The sequence below is a fragment of the Panulirus ornatus genome, chromosome 41 (genome assembly GCF_036320965.1).
Source record: "Panulirus ornatus isolate Po-2019 chromosome 41, ASM3632096v1, whole genome shotgun sequence".
Taxonomy (NCBI): Eukaryota; Metazoa; Arthropoda; class Malacostraca; order Decapoda; family Palinuridae; genus Panulirus; species Panulirus ornatus.
Genome location: NC_092264.1, coordinates 15,436,024 through 15,460,766, shown reverse-complemented (window position 1 = coordinate 15,460,766; position 24,743 = coordinate 15,436,024). Strand labels below are relative to the sequence as shown.

Genomic DNA, 24,743 nt, shown 5'->3' with positions numbered 1-24,743 from the left:
CTTCTTACTGCCACATCCTTTTTTTTGCTCTATCATATCTGTTCAATTCTCCTCATACCACATACTGTCCTCAAGCATTTTAATTCCAATACATCCAACCTCTTCCACACTTTTTCACCTGTAGCCTACAGCTTGCATCCATACAACACTCTGAATAGAAGGTGCTGGTTTTAGAACATTGTATATGACAGTTAAAGTGGCTGTGAACTATGACCATTATTCATTTGTTCGCGATGCTACCTCACCAAAGAATAAGTGACAATGAAAAAATAAATTATAATTTTTTCATCATAAGCAGATCATGATCAGTGTAAAATAATCTGCTGACAATTGCATTCATTCTTAATTCTCAAATTCAAAAAACAATCCATTAAAGCTCAAAAGACATTCTACCATAACATCTCTTTGGAAAGAAAGGTAGTATACTTTTCTCACATCTCTCATTAATAATATTTCAATACTTCCGTAAACTCTTACCAGGCATGATTGATGACCCAGGTTCATTCTCCGGTAATGAAAGCTCCCCTAAACCACAGCGAGGACCAGATGCAAGGAATCTTATGTCATTGGCAATCTTCATGATAGAGCATGCTAACACATTTAATGCACCAGAAACCTCCACCATAGCATCATGTGCAGCTAAAGCTTCAAATTTGTTGGGTGCAGTCACAAACGGTAGACCAGTAAGTTCTGAGACCTGCAATATCAAATTTAAAATTGCAGGAAGTCTGCAGAGACAGTAACACAACAAAAGTACCAAATAATTCAGAAACATTTTTTTTTTTTCTGTCTCCCGCGTTTGCAAGGTAGCGCAAGGAAACAGACGAAAGAAATGGCCCAACCCACCCCCATACACATGAATATACATACGTCCACACACGCACATATACATACCTACACAGCTTTCCATGGGTTACCCCAGACGCTTCACATGCCCTGATTCAATCCACTGACAGCACGTCAACCCCGGTATACCACATCGATCCAATTCACTCTATTCCTTGCCCTCCTTTCACCCTCCTGCATGTTCAGGCCCCGATCACACAAAATCTTTTTCACTCCATCTTTCCACCTCCAATTTGGTCTCCCTCTTCTCCTCATTCCCTCCACCTCCGACACATATATCCTCTTGGTCAATCTTTCCTCACTCATTCTCTCCATGTGCCCAAACCATTTCAAAACACCCTCTTCTGCTCTCTCAACCACGCTCTTTTTATTTCCACACATCTCTCTTACCCTTACGTTACTTACTCGATCAAACCACCTCACACCACACATTGTCCTCAAACATCTCATTTCCAGCACATCCATCCTCCTGCGCACAACTCTATCCATAGCCCACGCCTCGCAACCATACAACATTGCTGGAACCACTATTCCTTCAAACATACCCATTTTTGCTTTCCGAGATAATGTTCTCGACTTCCACACATTCTTCAAGGCCCCCAGGATTTTCGCCCCCTCCCCCACCCTATGATCCACTTCCGCTTCCATGGTTCCATCCGCTGCCAGATCCACTCCCAGATATCTAAAACACTTCACTTCCTCCAGTTTTTCTCCATTCAAACTCACCTCCCAATTGACTTGACCCTCAACCCTACTGTACCTAATAACCTTGCTCTTATTCACATTTACTCTTAACTTTCTTCTTTCACACACTTTACCAAACTCAGTCACCAGCTTCTGCAGTTTCTCACATGAATCAGCCACCAGCGCTGTATTATCACCGAACAACAACTGACTCACTTCCCAAGCTCTCTCATCCCCAGCAGACTTCATACTTGCCCCTCTTTCCAAAACTCTTGCATTCACCTCCCTAACAACCCCATCCATAAACAAATTAAACAACCATGGAGACATCAGACACCCCTGCCGCAAACCTACATTCACTGAGAACCAATCACTTTCCTCTCTTCCTACACGTACACATGCCTTACATCCTCGATAAAAACTTTTCACTGCTTCTAACAACTTGCCTCCCACACCATATATTCTTAATACCTTCCACAGAGCATCTCTATCAACTCTATCATATGCCTTCTCCAGATCCATAAATGCTACATACAAATCCATTTGCTTTTCTAAGTATTTCTCACATACATTCTTCAAAGCAAACACCTGATCCACACATCCTCTACCACTTCTGAAACCACACTGCTCTTCCCCAATCTGATGCTCTGTACATGCCTTCACCCTCTCAATCAATACCCTCCCATATAATTTACCAGGAATACTCAACAAACTTATACCTCTGTAATTTGAGCACTCACTCTTATCCCCTTTGCCTTTGTACAATGGCACTATGCACGCATTCCGCCAATCCTCAGGCACCTCACCATGAGTCATACATACATTAAATAACCTTACCAACCAGTCAACAATACAGTCACTTTTTAGGATCTTAAAATAAGTGTCATATAATGAACTAGTATGAATGAAAGCTGTAAACTAGTTCCTAATAATTAATTTAACTGAGATTGCTCAGTGTATCTTATTTTCTAATGAATGTACATGAGACATAAATACCACAAGTACTGCTATACACTACAAAATTCATAGTATGCATATTTGAGGTAGACAACAAGAATATCTTTTAAACCTGAAGTGCACTTTAGTTTGTAGTGTGTATGGTCACTTTTTTGTAAAAGAGCAGGTTATGAATATGAATGTGTAATATGAATACATTAAAATGGAAGGTGAGTGAAAGGAGTGAAAATCTAAGCAACAATATCCACCTACAGATAATGATTCCAGGGGCATTTCAAGAAAGGGGTCCCAGGGCAGTTGTATGAAAAGATAATAACTACTACCAACATAAATCAAAATGGTTCGAACAAAATATTCCTTAAACATCCTGGTTACTGCATTCCTCAAATATCTGCCCAAACTTACATTCCTTCTGTTGTTCAACTTAACCTTGGCTTCTGGCTCACTGAATCAACAATGTACAAGAGAAACATCATGTCTCTTCTTCAGTACCACAGCAAGCTATCCAGTACAGGAACAGAAGTTGCATTAACAGGTGAAATCTCAATAATGTGTCTATTATCATTAGAGTCAAAAAAAAAAAGAAAAAAGGGGTGATAACGGATGATAGTACCACAATCACTAAAAGAGAACCCCATTATAATGACTAATTTTCATTTTCTTCTCTAAGGATACTTGGCCCTTTTAAATTAACCCAGATGTGGTACACTCAATATGAGAATGAATAAAGGTTCACTTGATGAAGGGTGACTGTAGTCACTCCTTTCCATTCAGAGTTATACACACCACTTACCTTGGAAGCAACTTTTTCAGCAAAGCCAATCCTGGTGTTCAGTCCAGTACCAACTGCTGTGCCGCCAGCTGCCAACATGTAAACGCGTGGCAGACAAGCCTTCACTCGCTGGATACCAAAGTCTATTTGCTGGACATAACCACTAAACTCTTGGCCAAGGGTCAGGGGAGTAGCATCCTGCAGTCATGAAAATAAGGTAATATCCAATGGACTTGTATCAGAGTAGACTACTACCATATTAACATTCTGCCTTAATTACCACAGTCATCTAGCACTTTCTTTGACTCAATCCATCCTACCAGCTATATCTTCTTATACCACTTTATTTTTCCTTCAACAGGTTAGTTATCCTCAAAATGTCTGAGAGAGTAGTACAAAAACATTATGCAGTCAAGGCAGCAACAAAAATTCAAATCAATTGATTGACTGTTTTAAGCAAAATTTACATTAATCCTTTCACTGTAGGCATGGAAAACAGCACCCTTCCCTCAATGTAGGTGGGGACAGAAAAAATCAAAATATCCTAACACATAGTCTCGAGTGAAGCAATAAATAAAGTACTTCTTCATTATCAAAAAAATGAAGAGCTCCCTTCCTAACACCCTTAAACACACTCCTAAGCCATCTTTGTCATCCTTTACTCTAGCCCTCATACTAACCCTAAACTTCACCCCCTGACCATTCCTGAGCCATTTTAACTCCTTCCCCTTCAACTTAGTTTCTCTCAGAGACAGATGTTCTTGATTCCTACCATCCCACACAGAACCTCTCACCCTTTCGTTCACTCTTGTTACATCCAGACATATTGAAGCTTCCCAGCCTAATGCATTGAAGAGAAATCCTCAGTTGGCTCAATCCTGTTTTTGGAAAGTGATAATACACTTAGGGGAAAGTGTCCTGCACCCATCTCCAACCTTTTAAGAGCCTCTTACAGTATGCAAGAGATACAGGAGTGGTTTTCTTACTCCCCTATCTCTAAGAACAAAAAGTCTATTTAGGATAAATAATCATAATTTATCCCTAAGTTTGGGAATATGTTGTAGAAGGCAACTAAGGGGCATGAGCAGGTGGCTGGAAATCCTCCCTTCCTATGTTACTTTCAAAAAGGAGGAACAGAGCAAAGAGCCAACTGAGGATTCTTCCCTCTGCAGCAGTCGTCTATTCGTGATGCTATCTCACTCACAGGAGGAATGGCAAACATGTACAAAAAAAAAGGATAAATAATTGCATGAATTACACGTTGATGAGTGTTATGTAAGAGATTAAAAAAAATTATGGATATAGTTCCAGTAACCCATACATATATGAGGCAGAACTGAATGAGAACAACTTGGGACAGGGTGGGAAACAAGACAGCCATGCATAACTGGCTTAATGGACCACTGTCACTAATCAGCATGAATCCCAGGCAGCTGTAATACTTATCAAAAGAGAAACATAATGGCAGCTGCCACAAATGCTTATACAAATGATGCTATGTTGTTAGTAGATGAGTAAGAGATGATTTATATATGATGAAGAAGCTGGGAAAGTATGTGTTAAAAAAGAGTTTTTGAAATGGATGAGAAATTTGAGTGTAATATCAAGCTCCAAGGTGAAGTAGTGGAAGAAGAGGAAAAATTTCAACATTTGGGAGAAAAGTTCCATTATAATGATAGTGGAAAAATTGAATTCAAAGGTAGTCCTGCAAGGGAGAGAAATTAGGATGCAAAAAAGCTCTGGTAAATGGAAATAATTTCAGGAATAAGTTTACTAGAAGCTCGCATGAAGAGGTACCTGTCCCAACTCTGATTTATGGAGGTAAAACCTTTTTTTTCTTTCTTTTAAACTATTCGCCATTTCCCGCGTTAGCGAGGTAGCGTTAGGAACAGAGGACTAGGCCTTAAAGGGAATATCCTCACCTGGCCCCCTCTGTTCCTTCTTTTGGGGAAAAAAAAAAAAAAAAAAAAAAAAAAAAATTAAAAAAGGTAAAACCTATGTGCATGTATGTTGGGATAGTAATAAGAGTAACAAAGATAGATAACCTGCATAACATGGCTGGAATTAGGAGAACAAAAAAAAGACTAAAGAATAGGATGTTGGAATATCTGGAGTCAAAAAATCATTAGAAAGGGAAGTAAGGCCATGTAGATCATATAGCAGATGATAGGTTAGTCAAAGGATATATATGTAGTAAAGTTATAAGAAGGATGGTGTTGGCTCCAAAAGAGCAGGACAGATACAATGAAAGAACTTATTATAGTTGAGGATATTTCTAAGAAAGATGTAGGAGGAATAACTGAGGACTGGATGCAACAAAAGAATAAATTCAATCTCTTAGTCTGCAGAGTGAACAATCAAGATGTGTTTATGTAAGAATAAATTCAATCTCTTAGTCTGCAGAGTGAACAATCAAGATGTGTTTATGTACATTTTTTTTGTTAGAGGCCCTATTCAAGGCCATCTCATTAATGTGCTGTTAATGGACCAAACCAGGGCATGTAAAGCTTTCGGGGTAAACTAACGAAATGTCTGTGGGGCCTAGCTGTGGATAGGGAGCTGTGGTTTCAGTCTATTACACATGACAGCTAGGGAATGGATGTGAGTGGATGTGGGGTTTCTTCTTCTGTTCTTGGCACTACCTTGCCATCATGGGAAATGGCAATCAAGTATGAAAAAAATATACATGATTATTCATATACACCCTAGCCTGAACTGGGTATCCATCTTATCAACCACTCCCAGGGGTGGATGAACAGCTAGGTTGACTGTGGCCTGACTGCTGCAACAAGGATTGAAACTTAAGCGCTTAACCTTAGGCAGCCTGTGAATGTGCCACTGTCAGGAACACTGACCTCTACATCACGGAACATCCATGTTTCACTTTAAGACACGGGTCATGAGTTGGGAAAGTCTATGAGCGATTTCAAAGGCTGAATGTACTTGACGCAACTATGAAAATTGGGAATGAAATCAATGATAAGTGGTAAGCAGATTGATTGCACTTTTGAAGTATCTGGTCAGTATCAAATCTATTTCATGTCTTAACTTGCATATCTAGCTACAGGGAAGAAAAGAAGCAAGGAGCTATGTTGATGAGAGATGTAAATTTTTTCACTCAGTCTACACAAGGTAAAATTTAGCACAAAAGTTATGTTTGTTAAGAAAATTCAAATAAATTCACCTGGGTATGAGTACGGCCAATTTTGATGATATCTGCAAACTCTTTGGCCTTGTCATCCAAAGCTTTATGCAAGGCCTCAAGACCAGGCAACAGCGTATTGTTAATTTCAACAGCAGTTGCAATGTGCATTGCAGTAGGGTATGTATCATTTGAGCTCTGAAAGTAAAAATAATCAGATAATAAATTCTGAAAGGTAATGCACAGATCACATAATAATCATGAAAGACTGAAGAAATTAATCAATATAAATTAGAAAGAGAAGAAAAATATTGACAATATGCATGAAAAGAGACAAGAGAAATTAAAGAAAATATCTTGGTACTAAACACTTCAAAAACTGAAAGACAAAGCATAATCATATCTACATGAATTTTATGGAATACTGTCAACCAGACAAGCACTAAAATACTTTAAACCCTGTGAGACTGGAGGTGAGACTCTTGAATATATACTAGAAGCTCTGAGACAAGATCCATGAAGGGTTTGGAGGGAGTTTATTTGTTCAAACCACTCAGTTCTTTTGGTTTCCCACAACAATGCCTGATGTTGGATAGGTTCAGGTGCTGTGGCTTGACTGGGTTATAATCAAAATCTGTTCACAGTTTATATCCTGTAAATCTATATATACTTCCATACTTTGGTGCACATAAGATGAAATGGTGCACATCTGCAGAACTCATTCCTCCGCTGTCTGGGGAATGCTTCAGCCTGGATATTTTTGCATCAACTCAGTACAGTTTTGCTCTGTTTTGGATCTGAAGTGGTTGTGTCTGTTGCTCTCCTTTTTTTTTTTTTTTTGTTTATTAGCATTGTGAATTTCCATCTGGAAGATTACATTAAGTAAAGCTACACGATGGCATCCACCATCTAAAAACAGCAAAAAACACCAAGTGAGTTGTCAAAAGATATGAAAAATTAGTGTTCAAGAAAAGTTAATCAAAGGACGATCTAAGGTGCACAGTTTCTATATGTCAGAGTGTTACTGTCAACAGTTTGCTTACAGTGGGTATCACCTTACCACATCAAACATTCTTAACATCCTGCACATCTATTCTCAATTAATGCTATCATATGCCTTTACTAAATCAATAAATGTTGCCTAACAAGCCTTCTCCTTATCCTTCTGATAAAGCTATGACCCTTTGTACTGTACTGCAACACCTCTGATGACCCTGGGCCTTTCTCTTAACCAACATCCCATAATAATTTTCAGTGAGCTATCAACTTGTAACTGATTATGCAGTTCCTCAAATCCTTATAAAAGTGAAGGCAAGGAATGGTATGTACCTCTTCCTCTTCCTTTAGGACTTTCCATTATTAGACACACTTCAAAAGCTGTACATCAAGAAATTTCTGAATAACTTTCCTTGTCTCGTCCAGTGTTGTCTCCACATATTCATCAAAAACTATCTTCCCTCCTTCCATAAACATGGCTAATAACTTCATTAACCTCCATGTTTAACAACATCCATACCATAAAATATCTCTCAAAGGATAACATAATAAACCAGTACTCAATTTACAATCATACTCTATTAACATACGAAGACATGAAATACACTAACATTACAAAATGCCTATACCAACAAATAATCTAAAATACAAAGGAAGAATTTGGTGCCATGCAGCCTCAATCAAAATCAATGATCACATTACCTGACTTTTGTTGACATGATCATTTGGGTGGACTGGAGATTTTGAGCCTAGTTCTCCTCCCAAGAGTTCAATGGCACGGTTGGCAATTACCTCATTAGTATTCATGTTGGACTGTGTCCCAGAGCCCTGAAAGCAGATAAAATCATTTGTACATAGGATCTTTCAACAATATACAAGTGCTATCAATATTATCTTTTATCCCCAACTGCCTTTCCTAATCTAATGTGGTAGTACCAAAAACTGATGAACAACATCCTCATTTGCACAAATCTTATCCCTAGCCATCATGTATAATCTATCATGAATTACAGATCAACATCCACTGCCAAGCCTCATGAACCACTTCATGGTTTTCTTTGACCACTTAGAATGCCTTGGTTCAGCCCATTCATGGTGCATCACCCACAATACATAACATTGCTCAATTCTTTCTCTCCAGTGGAAACCTCTGGCCCTTCAAATGTTCAAGCCCTGATGCCCAAAGCCTCATTTATCTCATCCTTCCGAATCTTCCTTGGTCTTCCTCTTCTCCCTCACTTCATCTCCCTTCATTCATCCTTTTCATATGTCTGAAAAATATCAGCACAACCTGCAGATCCACCTCAATCAAACAAATGATGTGAGATAATACAGACAAGAGATGGATAACCAGGAGTGTTAAGACTAGTTTGCCAGATTTCACAAACAAGTAATTACACACACAAACTCGGATGTAAAAAAAAAAAAAACATTCACAACTAACCGTCTGCCAGATGACAAGTGGAAAGTGTTCATGATACAATTCACCACTAATGACTTCATCTGCAGCTTTAGATATAGCTTCAGCAACAGTTGCATCAAGACCATATTCCTTGTTCACCTCAGCAGCAGCCTTCTTCAATACTCCGAAGGCCTTGATCACTGGCAACTTTAATATTCAAACATAATTAACAAAAGGAGAAATACTATTCTCCACATGTTCATTACATATGACCAAATACTATATATTATTTGCTTTTTGAAGCCATAATGTACATTTTCAAACTATCAAATCTTTTACAAGTACAGAAATAATATCATTCAATGATGTACTAATTTTAAGGCAACTTTCTTGAATTTTTCATCATTTTTAGAAGATATATGATGCTTTATGAAATACTAACCGGCATGCGTTCAGTATCTCCACCAATTGGAAAGTTCATAACAGAGCGTACAGTCTGAGCTCCATAATATTTGCTGTTGGGGACTTCTAATTCACCAAAGGTATCAGTTTCCTTCCTCACTCCTTCTTTACTACTCTGAAAATATTCATGATACATCTCAATCCTAAGAGAAATTAGGTGCATAAAATGGAATAATCACTCCCCATGAATGAAGATAAACATAAATTATACCCTTATTAGAACATGCACAAACTTTGTCCTAATTTGTTTGATGAGACATGCAGCATAATAGAAATTAGAGCCAAAACTCCAAACCAATGATATACACCTGAACTGATAAAGAGGCTAATTATACGTAACCAATATATAGCAATAAAAAGGAACTGAACTTGTACATGAATCACATTAGATATAAAATATAAAATATCTCAGAAATGTATAAATGATGACAGTACTTATTACACATCAAATTACTAATCACACTTACTGATTTTAGGAAATGAAATTCAAAAGTTTAAGTTATCCTAAAATATATACAGTAGGTTGGAGGATTATCCTCCTCCGCCATTACACAGCAAAACTGCCATCATTCACTGACAATGCACAAATCAGTGTTAATTACCTTTTCCAACACCTGCTTGATAATGATCATTTTATTGTAAATACACCCAAATAAAAAGCACTGTTCACTGTAACCACATAGCAGATACCTTTTTCCACTCAGAGAATGGCATACCAACATGGAAATCAACTTTAAAAGACTTGTCAATAAAAACACCCACCTGTCATCTGATAAATATGAAAAGTTAAAGGTTGTTAGATTTTTCACAGAATTCATTTTGATTTTCAAACTAGTGACATCTGATTTCGTCTTTTGCAATTTGGAACAAACTCCCAGACATGGTGTGCAAACACTAATCTGTCACAGCAATAATACACCACAGAGAAGGAAAAGGTTACTATAGCTTTAATCATGGGAAACTATTTCTAAATGCTAAAAACATGTTGAGTATAATCTTTCTTTTCTATTCACTGTGCACCTTCTATGAATGAACAAAGGTTATACAACTGCAATTATAAAGCCTTGAAAAAAGAAAAAACTATTTTCAAATAGCCAATGAAATCACATTTACTCTTTTATAAATCAGATTTGTCAAAAAATTCCATCTCTACGTAGTTTCTAACAACAAGATATCCTCTGTTGCATTTATTTCCTCTATACGCTTAGTAACATCAGCCTTTTGTTTCAAGCTTTTTCATATTATATCAGTTTTCTTACATAATGCTGAAGTGTAACAGATGATATCAAAACATGATATTTTTCTCTTCCTAGGAGCATTTCTAACTGAATTTTTCATCTTCTGTGATACCAACAAACATCCATCAGAACAAGTAAATTAAACTGCTTTCTGAAAAGTACGTACGCAACAAGGATAAATTTTCACAACTAAAAATTTAGGATGATTTTAGTATGCCACTCCCATATATTCTGAATCATTTTTCTGATATGCAAGTTAAATCTATTGGTAAACAAATCTTTTCACACTTCTTTCAAACCGTCAGCTTTGATGCCAACAATGAAATGAGTGCAGCTTCTTAATTGCATGCACATGAGGTCCAGTAAATCAGTTATTCTGTAAGCTGTGAGTTTTACTTTATCAATGTAGTGTTACCAAAATAATTATTTTTTCAATAAAAAGTTCCCCTCAACACCTTATCTTAAAGTCAAGACAGTGCTGTGTTTGTCAGCCAGCACTGCATTACCAGACATATGACTGACCCATTTATCAAGGCATCAGTAACCTTATCCCCCTAACTTTGAATTTGAAAAAGGGAAAGGTAACCTTTTCAGGTCATTATCATCACAGTATATGCATTAACTGCAATTGAATAGGATAAACAGAAGCGAGAAAACTTTCGAGCAAAGCATTTAACAGAGTGGATACAAAGTTGGACAGCAGAGCACCAGCAGTACTAAGGGCCATCTTTCAAAAAGACCAAAACACAACATCAGTTCAGTTTAATATTCACATACATAAAAATCTTTTTGAAATTGTGTGCGAAATCAAATACTACAGTGGTCTCAACTAGATACAGAGCACCAACCAGAAGTAAATTAAAAAGTGTGCTGTGCATAATTTTGTGCAAACAAGCAGAAATTTCCTCTTCCTTGAATTTAAGGAAGATTAGTTATGAAACTTCAAGCAAGAAGTATCATCTGTGAAATACACAGTCACCCAGTTCATGCATGATAAAGTTTCAGGCGTCTGATACTATTTCTACAGACAATGAGAAAAATCTTACCTTCCTGAATTTGGCTTTCCCTACTTTTGTTTTCTGGCAAAGAAATTAAAGTGCAAATAATTAATCATCAAAATTAGTGATAAATGTTAATAACCAACAAACATGAAACATAAGTTATTTCTACAATATCTATGGCTTGATGTTACTGTATACATGGTGCATGTATCTACTAATTGTTTTCATCCATTCTTACATTCCACCTTCCATAAGTCTCTTCTAACCCATCAAAATGAGTTAAACTCCCTTGAACAAATCTCCATATTGTGTTCAAGTTCTCTCCAAAATGCATCCTTCACCTCCTCTTCTCTAATACAGCCATATAAGGCAGTTAGCTCTAAGATACACAACTTATATTTTAAAAACTGAAGTAAAGGACAAAGATTATTACGGTTGGCTACAGGTAATGATAGTATGGAATTCTACTTTCATGAAACCAGAAACAAATTTACACAAAAGCAAGCACAGATGACATTTCTCATTTCAAATAAAATATACTTTACAAGGCATAATACAGTGTCTAAGAGCACTTAAGAACAAAATTTATAACGAGATTTACATCTACAGTGTATCATCTACAGTTACCAACCTAATATCCACCAACTTCCTGCGGTCTGTTTGGCACTAAAGTGTTTATAATATAGGTTACTGACATATGTTTTATACACTAACTCTGATATAAAAAATGTTAATTCATGATCTATTAAATACTGTACATGATATTCAATTTAATCCAATTCATGGATCTAACTACTGTTACCACAATCCTAAAAACATCCTTGCCAACTACATCTTTAAATAGTCACAATATGGTTCCTAAAATTTTAACTTTTTATGTTTCAGTCAAGTTTGCTACAGAAAATATGCATAAAATTACTAAGACACTACAGTAATATTGTTGTAATCAATATCCTCCTAATTAAGATCATATCCTATCTATCTATATCTCTGACACCCATTCCCTTCAGGAACTCCCTTAAAGGGGTGACCACAGCAAAAGTCTCTATAATTGGTGAACTCCAGTGCAACTTCTCAGCCTTTTAGTGTCTTGCCCTTAACAGGCCACTGGCAAAGAGCAACTTAGCACAATGTTTCTAGAGGCTCCAACCAAACATTCCTACTGACTACTTCTACCTAATGTTCCAACCAACTACTATTATCTAATGCTCTCATCTAAATGGTCATACTACTACTTCCACCTAATGTTTCTACATAAACGCTCCTATCTAATATTCCTACCTACTAGTTTAATGTATTGCACCTACCACTTTACTAAAGGGCAGGAGTAGTGCATAGCACTTAGTGAAAAAAATCTAGTCACAGAGAATGAGCTGTGTGAGTTAAGTGTAATCAAGTCTCATGTGTAACAAGGAGAGGCCATATGTTTGTGGCAGAAAGCAAAGATAGATACCTGGGTCAGAGGAGTACAACTAGACAACCAGTGAAGTGCTGGCTCACTATGCAGCCATCACTAACCCATCTAATACCCTGGCGGGTAGTATCAGTAATACCTCCCTAGACGGTGGCTGCCTACCAAATCTCCAATGGAAACAATTTGGATTTTCATTCTGGATATCTCAACAAGAATCTTCATGTACATCTACAGTAAATCAAAAAAAGTATGAACAACACAAAAACCAGCCAAAAATCAACATTATGGTGACTAATTAATAAAGGAATATCATGATCAATTCCTTAATAAATGCAAACTAATGAAATTAAACTGAATGAACTGTTGGATGGGAATCTAGATATTATGATTCTACTATCTGTAAGGGAGCCATTAACTTATTTTTTTGCTGTAAGAAGTTAAAACTGTCTCTTGACTTTTGCACTACCTCAAGAATTTCTGGACATTCCTGAAGCAAGTCTGCATACACAAGTCAGTCTTTCAAGTAGGTATGAATTTGATCCATCTTCCCCACAGGGGCTACAAGCTAGAGCCACCAATTTTGTAACTATCCTGGTTGCAAAAATTAGGCCTAAAGACATGGCCAGAACCTACTGGCTTGATGGTCCACTATCAACGACAGAAAATTTTGGAAACTTTGTATTCAAAAATATGTGCCAGAACACACTGTCCAGGTCAGTGACAACCCTCCAAACATCCTCCTGAATTACTTGCCCTACTGATACTGATGTCATATTGAAAAAAATAAGTTTAGTCTTATTTTCCTCCATTGTCATGTAGTTGCCCCACAACATTGCCACACTCTCTGACTGTTGGAGCCCCTACATTAGTACTGGAGCAGATAGGTAAGGTGAGGTGAGGTAAAGTAACACTTGGGTTGGTCTTTGCTCATCCATGTGCTTATCCTGTTGGCTTCAGCAGCATTTTGTTCACTGCTTTCTCTCAAAGAATCATCTGTGCACCATAGAGCTAAAGATAATGTAAAACAGGATATCTTAATGAACAAATAATTATACAAAATAAAGAAACAAATATGTTAATATTTTGCTTAAACCACCTCTCAGAACCAGGAAATCTGAGAATTTTTCTATCTATTCAGGTGGTAGAAACATTCCAAAAGCACAGCTGTTTGGGTCATAGCCAAGAATTGTACATGCTTGGGTTATTGCCCCAAATTGTGAGTGCCAAGGAGCCTTCTTTCAATACCTCACATAATTTTGGTTTATACAACTTTTAATATCACTTCCAATGACTTATAAGGGGATTATCACATGCACAAGTCTGGTCATCCTTCAATAAATCTACAATCCATTCTACTATAGGTGTTGTATATTGCATCTAAAGTAAATTTCATGATCAGCTACAAACAACTCATACACGAACTTATGTAGGCATTAAAAGTGATATATAAACATCAAAAATACTTCCCATCAACTCATGTAAGAAGTCACACATCAAAAAACACAAATGATATGAACCAGGATATGTAAGGATACTATATCCACAAAAGGGATTCTTCTTTTTTTTCCATCATTTGTATAATCCGCAAATAATTCTGAAGTGTAAACAACTATGAAGGCTTTGTATTAATAATAAAGAATTTACCGTTATCGAAATAACTAATCTATAATTTGATCATCCCTCAGAGTGTGAAGAGCCTTTCCACATATATGTATTGCATAATATACATAGCATTACTCATGCACTATATTATACTAGGCAGCAAAAGCACAATGACTAGGCAACATCCTATGTAGGAAAATGCACATTGTAAAGTAATGCCTGTTACTTTTTAGAAATCTTGAGATCCTAAGATGGAAGTCATACCAAAAAATAACATTAAAAGTGACTACTGAGTTTCTTTAGCATTACCATTAATCCAAAATCCAGATTTTGTTTTCTGCATGCGAGTGTTTTTGGTCAGTAATCTTACCTTTATGGATTGAAGCAAGGCATGTATATACCTATACATTTCAATGTATACATATATATATATATATACATACACAGACATATACATACATACACATGTACATATTCATACTTGCTGCCTTTATTCGTTCCCATCGCCACCCTGCCACACGTGAAATGGCATCTCCCCCTCCCCCGCGAGGTAGCGCTAGGAAAAGACAAAAGGTCACATTCATTCACACTCAGTCTCTAGCTGTAATGTGTAATGCACCAAAACCACAACTCCCTCTCCACATCCAGGCCCCACAGACCTTTCCATGCTTTCACACATGGGAGTGGGGGGCTGGAAATCCTCCCCTCCAGTTTCTACTTTTCCAAAAGAAGGAACAGCAGAGGGGGCTGAGTGAGGATTCTCACTCTAAGGCTCAGTCATCTGTTCTTAACACTACCTTGCTGATGCAAGAAAAAGCAAATAAAAAAAAAATAGTTACACTGTTTCCTGTGGGGCGGGGTGGCGCCAGGAATGGATGAGGGCAAGCAAGTATGAATATGTGCATCTGTATATATGTATAGGTCAGTGTATATATATATATATATATATATATATATATATATATATATATATATATACGAAAGAGAGACTTTTGGATGTAAATGTGCTGAGAAGTGCAACTGGAGGGATGTCTGATCATTATCTTGTGGAGGCTAAGGTGAAGATTTGTATGGGTTTTCAGAAAAGAAGAGTGAATGTTGGAGTGAAGAGGGTGGTGAGAGTAAGTGAGCTTGGGAAGGAGACTTGTGTGAGGAAGTTCCAGGAGAGACTAAGTACAGAATGGAAAAAGGTGAGAACAATGGAAGTAAGGGGAGTGGGGGAAAAATGGGATGTATTTAGGGAATCAGTGATGGATTGCGCAAAAGATGCTTGTGGCATGAGAAGCGTGGGAGGTGGGTTGATTAGAAAGGGTAGTGAGTGGTGGGATGAAGAAGTAAGATTATTAGTGAAAGAGAAGAGAGAGGCATTTGGACGATTTTTGCAGGGAAAAAATGCAATTGAGTCGGAGATGTATAAAAGAAAGCGACAGGAGGTCAAGAGAAAGGAGCAAGAGGTGAAAAAGAGGGCAAATGAGAGTTGGGGTGAGAGAGTATCATTAAATTTTAGGGAGAATAAAAAGATGTTCTGGAAGGAGGTAATTAAAGTGCGTAGGACAAGGGAGCAAATGGGAACTTCAGTGAAGGGCGCTAATGGGGAGGTGATAACAAGTAGTGGTGATATGAGAAGATGGAGTGAGTAATTTGAAGAATGTGTTTGATGATAGAGTGGCAGATAAAGGTTGTCTTGGTCGAGGTGGTGTGCAAAGTGAGAGGGTTGGGGAAAATGATTTGGTAAACAGAGAAGAGGTAGTAAAAACTTGCGGAAGATGAAAGCCGGCAAGGCAGCAGGTTTGGATGGCATTGCAGTGGAATTTATTAAAAAAGGGGGTGACTGTATTGTTGACTGGTTGGTAAGGTTATTTAATGTATGTATGACTCATGGTGAGGTGCCTGAGGATTGGCGGAATGCGTGCATAGTGCCATTGTACAAAGGCAAAGGGGATAAGAGTGAGTGCTCAAATTACAAAGGTATAAGTTTGTTGAGTATTCCTGGTAAATTATATGGGAGGGTATGGATTGAGAGGGTGAAGGCATGTACAGAGCATCAGATTGGGGAAGAGCAGTGTGGTTTCAGAAGTGGTAGAGGATGTGTGGATCAAGTGTTTGCTTTGAAGAATGTATGTGAAAAATACTTAGAAAAGCAAATGGATTTGTATGTAGCATTTATGGATCTGGAGAATGCATATGATAGAGTTGATAGAGATACTCTGTGGAAGGTATTAAGAATATATGGTGTGGGTGGCAAGTTGTTAGAAGCAGTGAAAAGTTTTTATCGAGGATGTAAGGCATGTGTACATGTAGGAAGAGAGGAAAGTGATTGGTTCTCAGTGAATGTAGGTTTGCGGCAGGGGTGTGTGATGTCTCCATGGTTGTTTAATTTGTTTATGGATGGGGTTGTTAGGGAGGTGAATGCAAGAGTTTTGGAAAGAGGGGCAAGAATGAAGTCTGTTGGGGATGAGAGAGCTTGGGAAGTGAGTCAGTTGTTGTTCGCTGATGATACAGCGCTGGTGGCTGATTCATGTGAGAAACTGCAGAAGCTGGTGACTGAGTTTGGTAAAGTGTGTGAAAGAAGAAAGTTAAGAGTAAATGTGAATAAGAGCAAGGTTATTAGGTACAGTAGGGTTGAGGGTCAAGTCAATTGGAAGGTAAGTTTGAATGGAGAAAAACTGGAGGAAGTAAAGTGTTTTAGATATCTGGGAGTGGATCTGGCAGCGGATGGAACCATGGAAGCGGAAGTGAATCATAGGGTGGGGGAGGGGGTGAAAATCCTGGGAGCCTTGAAGAATGTGTGGAAGTCGAGAACATTAGCTCCGAAAGCAAAAATGGGTATGTTTGAAGGAATAGTGGTTCCAACAATGTTGTATGGTTGCGAGTTGTGGGCTATGGATAGAGTTGTGCGCAGGAGGATGGATGTGCTGGAAATGAGATGTTTGAGGACAATGTGTGGTGTGAGGTGGTTTGATCGAGTAAGTAACGTAAGGGTAAGAGAGATGTGTGGAAATAAAAAGAGCGTGGTTGAGAGAGCAGAAGAGGGTGTTTTGAAATGGTTTGGGCACATGGAGAGAATGAGTGAGGAAAGATTGACCAAGAGGATATATGAGTCGGAGGTGGAGGGAACGAGGAGAAGTGTGAGACCAAATTGGAGGTGGAAAGATAGAGTGAAAAAGATTTTGTGTGATCGGGGCCTGAACATGCAGGAGAGTGAAAGGAGGGCAAGGAATAGAGTGAATTGGATCGATGTGGTATACCGGGGTTGACATGCTGTCAGTGGATTGAATCAGGGCATGTGAAGCGTCTGGGGTAAACCATGGAAAGCTGTGTAGGTATGTATATTTGCGTGTGTGGACGTATGTATATACATGTGTATGGGGGTGGGGTGGGCCATTTCTTTCATGTTTCCTTGCGCTACCTCACAAACGCAGGAGACAGCGACAAAAAAAAAAATATATATATATATATATATATATATATATATATATATATATATATATATATATATAAAAGGGGAGGGAGCGGGGGGCTGGAAATCCTCCCTTCTCATTATTTTTTTTTCAATTTTCCAAAAGGAACAGAGAACGGGGCCAGGTAAGGATATTCCCTCAAAGGCCCATTCCTCTGTTCTTAATGCTACCTCACTAATGCGGGAAATGGCAAATAGTTTAAAAAAAAAAAAAAAAAAAAATATATATATATATATATATATATGTAAGAGTATTAGTGAAAGAGAAGAGAGAGGCATTTGGACGATTTTTGCAGGAAAAAAATGCAATTGAGTGGGAGATGTATAAAAGAAAGAGACAGGAGGTCAAGAGAAAGGTGCAAGAGGTGAAAAAAAGGGCAAATGAGAGTTGGGGTGAGAGACTATCAGTAAATTTTAGGGAGAATAAAAAGATGCTCTGGAAGGAGGTAAATAAGGGTGCGTAAGACAAGGGAGCAAATGGGAACTTCAGTGAAGGGCGCTAATGGGGAGGTGATAACAAGTAGTGGTGATGTGAGAAGGAGATGGAGTGAGTATTTTGAAGAATGTGTTTGATGATAGAGTGGCAGATATAGGGTGTCTTGGTCGAGGTGGTGTGCAAAGTGAGAGGGTTGGGGAAAATGATTTGGTAAACAGAGAAGAGGTAGTAAAAACTTGCGGAAGATGAAAGCCGGCAAGCCAGCAGGTTTGGATGGTATTGCAGTGGAATTTATTAAAAAAGGGGGTGACTGTATTGTTGACCGGTTGGTAAGGTTATTTAATGTATGTATGACTCATGGTGAGGTGCCTGAGGATTGGCGGAATGTGTGCATAGTGCCATTGTACAAAGGCAAAGGGGATAAGAGTGAGTCCTCAAATTACAGAGGTATAAGTTTGTAGGGTATTCCTGGTAAATTATATGGGAGGGTATGGATTGAGAGGGTGAAGGCATGTACAGAGCATCAGATTGGGGAAGAGCAGTGTGGTTTCAGAAGTGGTAGAGGATGTGTGGATCAGGTGTTTGCTTTGAAGAATGCATGTGAAAAATACTTAGAAAAGCAAATGGATTTGTATGTAGCATTTATGGATCTGGAGAAGGCATATGATAGAGTTGATAGAGATGCTCTGTGGAAGGTATTAAGAATATATGGTGTGGGAGGCAAGTTGTTAGAAGCAGTGAAAAGTTTTTATCGAGGATGTAAGGCATGTGTACGTGTAGGAAGAGAGGAAAGTGATTGGTTCTCAGTGAATGTAGGTTTGCGGCAGGGGTGTGTGATGTCTCCATGGTTGTTTAATTTGTTTATGGATGGGGTTGTTAGGGAGGTGAATGCAAGAGTTTTGGAAAGAGGGGCAAGAATGAAGTCTGTTGTGGATGAGAGAGCTTGGGAAGTGAGTCAGTTGTTGTTCGCTGATGATACAGCGCTGGTGGCTGATTCATGTGAGAAACTGCAGAAGCTGGTGACTGAGTTTGGTAAAGTGTGTGAAAGAAGAAAGTTAAGAGTAAATGTGAATAAGAGCAAGGTTATTAGGTACAGTAGGGTTGAGGGTCAAGTCAATTGGGAGGTAAGTTTGAATGGAGAAAAACTGGAGGAAGTAAACTGTTTTAGATATCTGGGAGTGGATCTGGCAGCGGATGGAACCATGGAAGCGAAAGTGAATCATAGGGTGGGGGAGGGGGCGAAAATCCTGGGAGCCTTGAAGAATGTGTGGAAGTCGAGAACATTATCTCGGAAAGCAAAAATGGGTATGTTTGAAGGAATAGTGGTTCCAACAATGTTGTATGGTTGCGAGGAGTGGACTATGGATAGAGTTGTGCACAGGAGGATGGATGTGCTGGAAATGAGATGTTTGAGGACAATGTGTGGTGTGAGGTGGTTTGATCGAGTAAGTAACGTAAGGGTAAGAGAGATGTGTGGAAATAAAAAGAGCGTGGTTGAGAGAGCAGAAGAGGGTGTTTTGAAATAGTTTGGGCACATGGAGAGAATGAGTGAGGAAAGATTGACCAAGAGGATATATGAGTCGGAGGTGGAGGGAACGAGGAGAAGTGGGAGACCAAATTGGAGGTGGAAAGATGGAGTGAAAAAGATTTTGTGTGATCGGGGCCTGAACATGCAGGAGGGTGAAAGGAAGGCAAGGAATAGAGTGAATTGGATCGATGTGGTATACCGGGGTTGACGTGCTGTCAGTGGATTGAATCAGGGCATGTGAAGCGTCTGGGGTAAACCATGGAAAGCTTTGTAGGTATGTATATTTGCGTGTGTGGACGTATGTATATACATGTGTATGGGGGTGGGTTGGGCCATTTCTTTCGTCTGTTTCCTTGCGCTACCTCGCAAACGCGGGAGACAGCGGCAAAAAAAAAAAAAAAAAAAAAAAATATATATATTTATTCATTTATCTATTTTGCTTTGTCACTGTCTCCCACGTTAGCGAGGTAGTGCAAGGAAACAGACGAAAGAATGGCCCAACCCACCCACATACACATGTATATACATACACGTCCACACACGCAAATATATATACCTATACATCTCAACGTATGCATATAAATACACACACAGACATATACATATATACACATGTACATAATTCATACTGTCTTCCTTCATTCATTCAAATTCACCCCCCTCCCCCCTCGTGCGCGCGAGGTAGCGCTAGGAAAAGACAACAAAGGCCACATTCATTCACACAGTCTCTAGCTGTCATGTAATAATGCACCGAAACCACAGCTCCCTTTCCAGTATATATATGTGTATATGAGTGGATGGGCCATTCTTCATCTGTTTTCTGGCACTACCTCGCTGATGTGGGAAGCAATGATCAAGTATAATAAAATAAAATGCAAAAATAATAAAATATACATTCATTCATGATTGCCATTTTCTGCATTAGTGAGACAGCAACATCAGGAGCAGACAAAGAAAGGCAGCATGTGCCCACATTCATTCTCCCCTTTCTTACTTTTCACATTTAACATTTCCACTCTTACATCTACCCTTTTCCTTTTTCACTCTTTCCAGTAAAATTTCTTATTTTCCTTAAACTTTTCACTCAACTTGCTTCCAAAATCTTCATTTACTCTTTACCTGCTTTCCTCTATCAGCATCTTGACATTCCACTTACACGTCTTGTATTCTTTCCTCCTCCTCTGTTGAAGTTCCACTGGTACATTCATTTCGAACAGTCTACCAAATGCCTTTTTCTTCTCTCCCACAGCATTTCTAATCTCATCCATCCACCATGAATTTCCTTTTTTATTCTTCTATCACTTGATCTTGTATCCAACTACTAATTCTACAACCTTTAACAGTCTTCCTCTAAACATTTTAAACACCTCATTCACCAATGACAGCAGCCCTACTTTTAATGCACCTCCACCTAAACTTTTGGTCACGCTCCTTTCATATTTTTCTTTACACCATACCTCCACTTCTCCCTGATCCTCACCAACACAAGAACTGTGAAACGGTCAGTCTCCAAAGGATCCCCTCACAACCCTAGCATCCAGCACAGCCTATCTCGACCCGTCATCCACTGCAACATGGTCAAGCAAGCCTTTCTGCTCTTCTTTTTCATCAATTCTCATCTATGTATACTTATGGATCATCTTGAGCTGAAAAAAGGCGTTTGCTAGGAATAAACCCTTCTATGCACAGAGATCCACAAGATAACTTCCATTCTCGTTTACTCCAAGCACTCCCCATTTACCAGCTATCTCACCAATTTCATCACACCTTCACATTCATATCACCCTTTACAACCACCTTTCTCTCCATCTTAAAATCACTTGCCCAATTACTCAAATTTCTCCAGAAATGCTTCATTTCATCCTTATCTCACACAGACTTCATATTCACAGGCACACGTACATACTTCAATATTCCAGTCTCTCCTTTCACCTACACCATTCTTGATCCATTCCATCCAAGTTCTGTAACACCCCTCCCATACTGTCAGAGATATCCTTCCTTCCCTCTTCCTTGAAAAATTTTCATTCATTCAAGACTGTCTATACCACTCCTCCCATGTCATCCCATATAACTTAAATTCATCATTTCTATTTTCCCTCCACACACCCTACCCAAGGAGATGCATTTCCCCAGTCCCCTGCACATCCAAACTATAGCTTTTACATTTCTCCACAAGTTGCCTCCTTTTATTCTCACCAGACATCCCATTTACATCTAGTGCCATTACCCTCAATCACTCATCCATTTTACTCTCCAGCATAACTAGTAGACTCCAGTGCTGCTTCTCAGCCATTTCTGCCTCATTTTATCGACCAGTCCTAAAGGAAGAATGAACCATTGGGATGGCAGTGGACTGACTGCTGCAGATCTCTATAAACACAAATCAGTACCTTTTCTTTCAGACAGCTTCTGATACCTTCATCATTTGCTATTTTGCTATTTTACATATACATAATAAGTTTCTTATCTAAGGCTGGAATGTCCAAATGGATTTGGATTACATTTCTTTAAGAAGATGGTTAGATAACTATTTGTCATTGACAAATATTCATTATTTTCCACACAACTGATATAAAATGTTTATGAATGATCGCACAATTTGCAGCACTTCACCATGGCAAAAGTCTGCGAGGGTTGCCTTTATATATTCAAGCACTAAGCAGTGGAGGCCACTCCACAACTAGAACATTAGTTCTCTTCCTCTTGGCATACCAACTGCTTGGTAAGACAACACAGTTCACAAACACCATAGCACTGAAGTGAATTTGAAAACAAAAATGCTATATTGCTGGTCACAAACAAAATAACCAACCATGAGTTAGGTGACCTTTTCCCTTCTAAACAGGTGCCCATTGTTTTGTGAACTGATTTACAAAATAAGTAATGTTCTGTAGAACCAGAACAAACACTAGGTAGATGTTTCGTGTCCGTCAAACACAAACTACTTTGGGATCCCATAGGTATTCCTCTTCTTCAAGTCAGTACATTCTAGTGGTACTAATCTTTTCCTTCCCTTCTGAACACTTAATACAGAGTAGTTTATTCCTCAATTTCACAGCCTTGCCCACTTTATGGACTTTCAACCAGTGGGAGTAGAAAACGCTACAGCTAAGAAACGACACTCTGTATCAGCTCCAATGTAAAGAATGGTACCACTTTTGTCAAAGCCTATCAACTTGAACACGAATTCACTTTTTAATAAATTATCAAAACCAACCTTAATCTCATCCAGTAGCCCAAACAATGGCAGAAATATACCAACACTAAATCTCTCTTCTGCTGGGAATCGCACGGCCACTCACAGTCATGCACTTTTTGACTGCCTCTTTTACACAGTACTCAATCATGAATGTGGCTGGGATATATCATATAGACCATTGAACAAGACATCTGTTGGGATGAGGTTTTCATTAGTTCTTTTGATTTATTTTAAGTCCATTACCTACTTTTGCATGAATCAACCCGACATTTTCCCTGAAGCACTAACACCTTATTTATCATCGTACAATAAAAGATAACTCACATGCCCTTTAACTGTTACTGCATTCTGTAAATTCTACATTAGCATTGCTGAAGAAGACCTCTCATTATCTACAGACCTAATAGCAATATGGAAGACAAGACTTTCACAAAATATGAAAGTACAATGTCGGTCACCGTAGCTGTTTGCTTCCCCCAACAGAGAGGCCATTGGTTCTATGGAAGTGAAACTCCTTCACAATCTCATTCTACGAAAACATTAAGACACAGTAAAGGAAAAAGACCTGCTATGACCTACATATTGTCTACAACAGAGCCCCTCCCCCTTTACATATTCTCGTTTACCGTAAAACCTGTTTTGTGTCAGTCGGGTCTGATATGCTAAATATGTAAAATTTGATTGATTCATATAGGTGTAAGTGTGATCACACTGATAATGTCAGCTGCCACCACATCCAGTATTAAGCCAACAAAATGATACCCATCAGTTCAGATGTGTTAAAACCCGGCGCTGAGGGGGCCGGCCATCACCTGCAGACGACATGGTTATCTGAACACATTACGACAAATATATTAATTCACCAGAGTTATTTACCATGGCTGAGGATGTCGACAGGCTTAAGGTCTGGGTAGGTAGCACTCCCTTGAGGCTAGTCCCCAGACGTGCTGATGAGATTCGTAAAGCAGCCATGGTAACAATTTAATATTCGGCCAACACTCAACCCTGAGTCTTACACTGTTGCCAATGTGTTGCTAGGAAGTGTTACCCTTAAAAAAAAATCGTACATAGTTGCCAATATTGTGCGCGAGCCTCATCAATTACGATCAATATGGCCTTAAAATCAATAAGGTAAAATATGATTTGAATACAAGGACATTATACAAATAGGACAATAAATTAATGCTTAAAGATGATACTTAAAGATTTCAGTGTCAGCTTAGTCAAGACGTATTTGGAAATCTTACTTGGTTTGGGTTTCTTCAACATCTAAATATATAATGTCAAGTATATTTACACGATACGGGTAAAGGAATGCTACCACTATAAACCCCTTCTTTTCAATTCTCCATCATACTACGGTTTTACATTTTCGTTTATAGTTCATTCGTGATGTTTATGTAACTCTTCCAACTCAGACCTTACAATACCTCATTTGTGATGTAATGGAACGGGTTAAACACTCTGGAAAAATATATACACAGCTTTCGACTGTATTTCAAGCCATTTTCAAGGATAGATGGATAGACAAGAGAATATATACAAAACCAGACTTCACCAGAGACTAGGGAATAAGGAACAGTTGATCTACAAGAAAGAAC

At 38.5% G+C, this 24,743-nt stretch overlaps 1 protein-coding gene and 1 long non-coding RNA gene across 5 annotated transcripts in view; both read right to left on the bottom strand.

Moving 5' to 3' along the window:
- Positions 1-24,187, bottom strand: part of LOC139761703 (fumarate hydratase, mitochondrial-like) — a 29,080-nt gene extending 4,893 nt beyond the window's left edge. Inside the window, exons 1-8 of one of the 4 annotated variants that reach the window (XM_071686067.1) lie at positions 24,019-24,174; positions 11,546-11,578; positions 9,242-9,376; positions 8,842-9,006; positions 8,100-8,225; positions 6,444-6,599; positions 3,281-3,457; positions 478-697 (exon numbers count right to left, since the gene is read on the bottom strand). In XM_071686067.1, the coding sequence (XP_071542168.1) occupies positions 478-697; positions 3,281-3,457; positions 6,444-6,599; positions 8,100-8,225; positions 8,842-9,006; positions 9,242-9,376; positions 11,546-11,578; positions 24,019-24,114 (1,108 nt within the window). In that variant the 5' untranslated portion in view covers positions 24,115-24,174. Of the gene's footprint in view, positions 1-477; positions 698-3,280; positions 3,458-6,443; positions 6,600-8,099; positions 8,226-8,841; positions 9,007-9,241; positions 9,377-11,545; positions 11,579-24,018 lie in introns of all 4 variants that reach the window. The other 3 variants (XM_071686066.1, XM_071686068.1, XM_071686069.1) reach the window with 3 other exon arrangements.
- Positions 23,161-23,899, bottom strand: LOC139761704 (uncharacterized). Its single transcript, XR_011715597.1, has 2 exons — positions 23,769-23,899; positions 23,161-23,333 (listed from the first exon to the last, which is right to left on the bottom strand). It is a non-coding gene; the product is annotated as an uncharacterized lncRNA (long non-coding RNA).
- Positions 24,188-24,743: the final 556 nt, after the last annotated feature.